This window comes from Pezoporus flaviventris, unplaced genomic scaffold (genome assembly GCF_033815535.1).
Source record: "Pezoporus flaviventris isolate CSIRO_AGI_PZ_B2104156 unplaced genomic scaffold, CSIRO_AGI_Pfla_v1 ptg000005l, whole genome shotgun sequence".
Taxonomy (NCBI): domain Eukaryota; kingdom Metazoa; phylum Chordata; class Aves; order Psittaciformes; family Psittacidae; genus Pezoporus; species Pezoporus flaviventris.
The window spans coordinates 11650249-11656860 of record NW_026892553.1 but is presented as its reverse complement, the minus strand read 5'-3'; the positions used below and the strand labels follow the sequence as shown (position 1 = coordinate 11656860).

At 40.8% G+C, this 6612-nt stretch overlaps 1 protein-coding gene across 1 annotated transcript in view; it reads right to left on the bottom strand.

Annotated features, from left to right (window-relative positions):
- Positions 1-553: 553 nt before the first annotated feature.
- Positions 554-6612, bottom strand: part of COMMD5 (COMM domain containing 5) — a 17406-nt gene continuing 11347 nt past the window's right edge. Inside the window, exons 6-8 of the mRNA XM_061446387.1 lie at positions 4837-4932; positions 2960-3035; positions 554-1091 (exon numbers count right to left, since the gene is read on the bottom strand). Of these exons, the coding sequence (XP_061302371.1) occupies positions 990-1091; positions 2960-3035; positions 4837-4932 (274 nt within the window). The 3' untranslated portion in view covers positions 554-989. The remainder of the gene's footprint in view (positions 1092-2959; positions 3036-4836; positions 4933-6612) is intronic.

Below are 6612 nucleotides of genomic sequence, written 5' to 3'. Positions count from 1 at the left end.
CATTGATCATCCAATCCAACTGCCTGACCGACACAGGGAACTTCAGCCTATGCTTAACTGTTTCCTTGGCCTGGTGGCTTGGTATTCTCACACCCATGACTTTCCTCCCAGAGGCTGTATGCAGCCCCTTCATCCCAGAGTCTGATTTGCACTATTAATGAGTATTTAGTGATCTACAAGATCACTGTCTCCTGCCATTTGCTGTTATTGCAGCGCCAGAGGTTTCTGCCCAGTAATTCAGATGATTCTGTTCACGTTGAACATATGGGAAATAAAACAAGAAGCAGGCCTTTCCAGTTAGAAATCTATGAGATTACTGCTATTTAGACCATTTTGATCAACCAGATAAAGACTTATATTGCACCGTTCCACTTGTGCAATTCCTTGGAATTAGTTCTGGAAGCTCAATTTTTTTTGATCCACAGACTTCCAATTTTCTTCAAAATTAGCCTTTAAATACCTGCAGCCATAACTCAGTCAGTGAGAAGCCAGAAGCACTTTTACTTACGCAAAACTCCAGTCCACATTTGTCACACGAGAGCACAGGAGTGCATGTTTTTTGTTGTTGTATTTTTTATTTGAGGTACTGCAGAGCTTTCTTCTGATGCACACTGACGGGGCTTCCGGTAGCAGGCTTTCAAAAATACTGAGAATGATGAATCACAATCAGAAATAAATGACTCCTACATCTATTAAGACAGTTATTTAAAAAATGTTTTGATGAATCATGCAATAATTCTTGCAAACAGCATTATGCTTTTTCATAGATTTGGGTTTGTTTTTTTCCTAAGTCTTACGAAAAGACCTTGTGCTTTTAACGCTTGAAATGAAAACATATTTACAGCAGACATCATAAACACCATAAATGACCATAAATGCCACTTTAAAGTTCAGAGAGGCAAAGTGGTGACGCTTCCCTGCTTTGCCATTCACCAAACACACTGAGGGTGTTTTCATATCTGTTCTGTAAACTCCCAGTTTCAAAGTGTTCAGTCCTGGATCTTCAGTACGCTCCTTTTCTCCAAGTCATTCATTTCCTTCAGTATAAGGGCAACGTTGTATCTCAGTTCTTGAAACTTTGCAACTGGCACCTGAAACAGAATATTCATGTTAGGAAATATGAAACATCTTGGGAATTGTCACAAGGACATGCCCAGGACTGGGACATGCCACAGTGCCAGCCCCATTTACTTTTTTAGGTTTTTTTTTTCAGACTTAAAGGATTTGAGGTTAAGAAAATGCAGTTAATTCAAGGAAATCATTCAGGTAAAAAAGGAGAGTGGGAAAACCCAGAAATGACAGCTACCTAATACATCTTCTACACTGCCTGATATGAGAAAGGATGTGCTCTAGAATGTAAACTGATGGCTGCTGTGGTGAAGCGAGTTACGGACTGGAAGGAAAGATAAAGATGTGGAAGGTTGCAGAGACTAAAGAATTCTCAAGCAACAAATTCCAGATATTCTGCTTGTCTGAACTTTGTAAGAGAAAGCAATTGAGGACTTGGCAGCAACCTCAAGAGCAAAGGGCACTGCCTGTATATGGAAGGCCAAAGGTTTTGATTAAAGTATACAAAACATTTTCAGTCGTGCAGGAGACTAATGGACTTCCCTTTACCACTTCAAGCCTGAGAAGCCAAATGCATAGAAATCTGTTACCTGCTAAGGCAGAGAACCACATCTGAGTGCAGGCACAGACTGGGTGACATGTTAGTGCACCACAAACACGTGCTCATGTGAGTAGCAGCAGCAGTCTAGCTAGTCCCAGGCTGCTCTGCAAAGCACTGCCTAATTTACTTCTTTGAGAACACTGAAGACACACAGTTCTTTTGACAGAGTCCTTCGTAATCCTTCTGCCTACTGTAGCACAGATACCAATTGTGTGAGAGGAATCCAACATCTGATTTACATTTTCCATATGCATCAGAGATGCATCAGAAGGCATCACATCCTTTTCACTTTTGACATATATACAAGACTCAAGACTAAACAATTAAGAATATCTACTAGTTGTCACAAGTGAAACTCACCCTGTTGTAAAGGGTTATCCTGAAGTCCATGGCATCATTTCAGTTCCATGGAAGACCTCAGAGCGTATGGGATGCCCTGAGCTGGACTGTCCACAGCAAGGGCATTTGATCTCAACACTTTGCAATGTAGCACTGAATTTGTACCTTCCTCAATAATTGCCTGCTTGTGAAACACTGTAAAAGTAAAATCAGTCCTCCTCTTTCAACCCACAGCGCTTGGTGCTTCCTCCAGACTACTACTAACGCCTGAACTGAAGCCAAAATCTTTAGAGAGTTCAAATGTAACAGCGCCTGCTGTGCACTGAATTCCTGTATGCACCACCATGTTATTTATAGAACAAGTAGCATTCCTTTTCAAAAGTTAAAAATATGGAAGAGTTTATGCCATCTTCTGGCAAGCCTTTATGTACAGCGTCAGGAATACTGCCACTGACTAATTCTGAGGAAAAAAGCAAAGAGTTTTTTTTACGTTCTTTCTAGCAGCAAGAACTTTACTGAAGAATAAAACTATCTCTGCCCCAGAAGAGAATGTTACCATTTTAGAAGTGTATCATACATTATATAAACTACCCCAGTGTACCCCAAGAACCACCATCAGGTCTGAAGGTTGCAGTTGATAACAACCCCCTATTTCTTAGTCAAACCAGGTATTACACAACAGTGGTTTTTAGTAATTAATGCTCTTTAACAAATGAGTTTCCAGCAATATGGGTGTAGGAACAAGGTATAAAATGATTCTGGGTGGCATTTTGGTATATATGCAGCTACTTGGAGCATGAAGGATTCCAAAGAAAATTAACCAATGATAATGTACTGTTTACAAAAGCTTTAACACTTTAAACACTAAAGAACCGTTAAAAACTGTTAAAAAGAACTTCAATGATTTTTGGTTTTTTTTTCTTTTTAAATTATTATGGTAATCAGACTTACTTCAAAGCGATGAGCTGTCCCATCTGAAAGCTTCAGCATCATTAGAATGGATGGTTGAAGTGCACGGGCCAGTGAACTGAAATTATTTACATGATTAGTATTACAGCAATAGGCATGGGCAGTGGGATAAGTACAGCACTGTACATTTGCAAGTTGAGAGGTTCATGTAGGCTTTACATAGAACATGAGTAATTTCAATTACGGAGACCTGCACCTGGCTGGCAACTCAGGAGCATGGAAGTCATGTCCAGTTTACCTCAGTATTGAGACTACAAATCTTTTTAATAGTTTAGTAACTGTGACTTTAGGAGCAATTTTAATTTTAAATAATAGTTCAGTGGAACTATGGTAAGGGTAAGAGCTAACCAACCACTGCTAGTAATACAGAGTTTTCTTATGTAGTTTACCATGTTGCATTAATCTTTCCCATCCCTTCAATACTTTCAACTCCCATCTCATTTAGGGAATCAGGCTCTTCCAGTCTTCATCCTAAACTTGTGGGATGTTATTTCATGACCCAAGAAAGGGAAATGAGTCATTCTTGTGCAGCTTTCATCAACCAACCCTGCCAAAGCCTGGTCAGGTACTGAAAGGCGTTACAGCCAGAAGCCATACCTCTTCACAGAGGCTGCTGCTGGATGATAAGCAAGAAATCCTGGGGGGAGGTTGACTGGAAAGGAAGTAAGAGGAAGGAAAATAGAAAAGGACAGTGTATTGCTCCAGTGTTTGGAAAACAAATCATAGGATTTGCCTGCAGCTTGCAAGCACTGTGCCTGAGGACGTTTATCTGTACATTTTGCTCTCTTAGAAGTACAGATTTTTTTCTGCCTGGTGGTACCTGTTTTTACAGGTATCACTATGCAACAGTGTTCACAGCATTTCATCTCTTAGTAGCTTGTGGCCATTACAACTTTCACTCAGGAGCCTTTTTTCTAGCTTTCAGGAAGACCATCCCTGATGCATGGGTGCCTCAACTATGGTGGGAAAGAGACTCTCCCTCAGATGCAGGTACTCATGTATGCAATATGAAGTCACTCATGCTAACAATGTATGCTACTGACAAATACTGGATCATCATCTAATTTCTTTCACCTTGGTCTGTCTTGGTTAGAACAAGACAAAGACCAGGAACAGCACAGACAACATGTTTCTGTTTCCTTCTGGCCCTAGCCAGAGTCATCCCCTAGCTGCCTCTGCTGTGGCAGATGGCAAGAAGCTATTCACTGCAGGCACAGACAGTATGATTACAAAGACCTTTGCTCCTGATTTGTGAAAGAAACTAGGAGATCACTGTCGAGTTGCATAACTATGGCAGCATAAAGGTGCTGTTCTGAAGCATCTCTTTGTACTATGTATAGCAGACTGTACAGGTAATGAGATTTTATTTATCATGTGCAACACAGAAATAAATGATAGTCTGCTTGAGAAGCTGTATAGATGATTTCCCTTCCCTGCTCCAGTGAGAGCTTGGCTGGCTGTGTGAGGGTCAATCCGTCTAATTTATTCCGTCGTATCTGAGGACCTGTGGATGGAGTTCTATCAGCTCCATCAAGTTTCAAAATTTTGAAAGAAACTCAGACTTTCAATTAAATGGTTCTTAGCAAAAAGGTTTTAGAGATCAAAACAAATAAGGAGCTCAAAAGTAACATTAGTAGAAGATGAAGGCAGCAGCCTGTTGGCAACCCATGTTAACAGGAGCAACCTGTATACAAACTGACTTCTGCACTGTTCAGAAAATCCCCTCCATATCTTACCCTTTAATGCTGCATGCCAGTCCCTTACAGAAGGTACATTTTAACACTGTTCACATTTTTAAGCAGCACAAGAAGTCCTTAGGCAAAGTAATTTCTAGGGTCATGCAGGATTCTCTTTTATACCTTGTGGATATAGCTACATCCACTCTCCACCTGAAGTCCTGGACGCTTGGCAGCCTACTTCCTTGTATGATTGCTGTGCCTTCGGAAGTGGGACGCCTACAGAGTAAATCAGAAATGGAAGACTGAAAAGTAAACTCATAAAACAAACAACAATCTAAAGAGAAAATAAGATCCCTCAGAACAAACTGGTCTGAAACTTGTTTCTTTCCTACATCTATCATCATTTAGAGAGGTCTCAATGAGTGGAAGTTTTGTGTATTTAGGAAAGCTGTGCCCAGATTATCCACTTTTTCTATGCTTAACTACAGACCATGTTAAAAAAGAGCAAGTGACTCTGTGTAATTCCAGTAAACTGATGTCATTCTAAAGTTCAGCAAGAGTCACTGTAATGGCTGGCATTTCTATTGTTTCAATTACATACAACTGTGCAGGTTAGAAAGGGATCTGCAAATGGATCTTTATCTTCATGCAGATCCAACAGGAACAAAGCAAGCAGGGATGAAACTGGTGACTTGACCAAACAAGTAGGAATAAGGTCACTGTGCTCCTTCAGCAGAAAGCATCTGGTATTAGCAAGCAGCAATGTTTAAAAATACAGTAATAGTAGAGTATACTTGGAAGCATACTTACAAAAATAATCACAGTGACTCTTGCTAAGCCAACACAATTTACAAACTCTGAAGTCCTTACGTAATGCTCACTGCCAACTCTTGCACAATCTTCAAGATTTTTGTCTAGTTTAACATGTGAGAAGCCAAGGCCTGACTTTATTACACATACTGCAGGAACAAAGAGGCTGATCCAGCCTCAGTTTATTCCTGTGAGGAGATACAGTTGACAGCGGTTCAGCTTCAGATGGTTGACAATCTTTGAAATTTTAACAGCATCTTAAGCTCACAGTAATTTAACAAGCCAAATCTGATACACAGCCGTAACAACCACTCATTTTTAGACATACATGCAGAAGTACCTTCATCCCATGTGTCCTGAAGTTATTTCCAGTACATTTCAAAGCTACTCCAGTACTTCCACTAAGGGCAGGATAAGAACTGTTACATCCTTTATCCATGGTGCTAGACATAATCTAATTAGAGACTTTACATCAGAAAGGAATCCTCTCTGAACAAATCCAGGATTGCAGGAATGACAGTTTAACACCCCAACTCAGATTCTTGTGTGCAAGTTAGCTGGTGCCTTTAGAAACTTCCCAGAAGGATTAATGATTTGGTAAGGTCCACAGGACTGGCAGACTGAGATCCTCCAACACTCTTGCATTTAGCAACAGCAGTGTAAGAAAGAATTCATCCTTTTTTCCTTTGGGGGGTGTGTGTGTGTGTGTGTGTGTGTGTGTGTGTGCGTGCTTAGGAGGGGTGGGTGGTGTGAGAAGTGACACATTCCTTATAGTATGGTAAAGGAATGACCAGAAAAAAACAGATCAGCTGGTTCTTACTCACTGTCAGATACAGGATAGGAAGTAGGTTACCACAGCTGGGTGCAACCATGAGGAGCTGGAGTCTAGAATGGTCATTAGCAGGATTAAACAGTAAGAACAGGCCTTTCCCTCTGTCGCAGCTGCTGCCAGAGCATTGCTTTGTTTGGGGAATGCCTAAAAATAGCCACACGGCCACCGCTTCCTTAAGGCACGCTAACTCCCATGAATGGAAGACAATCCGTTCAGTGCAGCACCAGTATTTCAGGGGAAGAAAGAGTAGAGAAAATAGGAAGATGTTTTAGTTAGCAGTGGTGGGGAAGATCAGCAATGCCCAAACAGAGGTG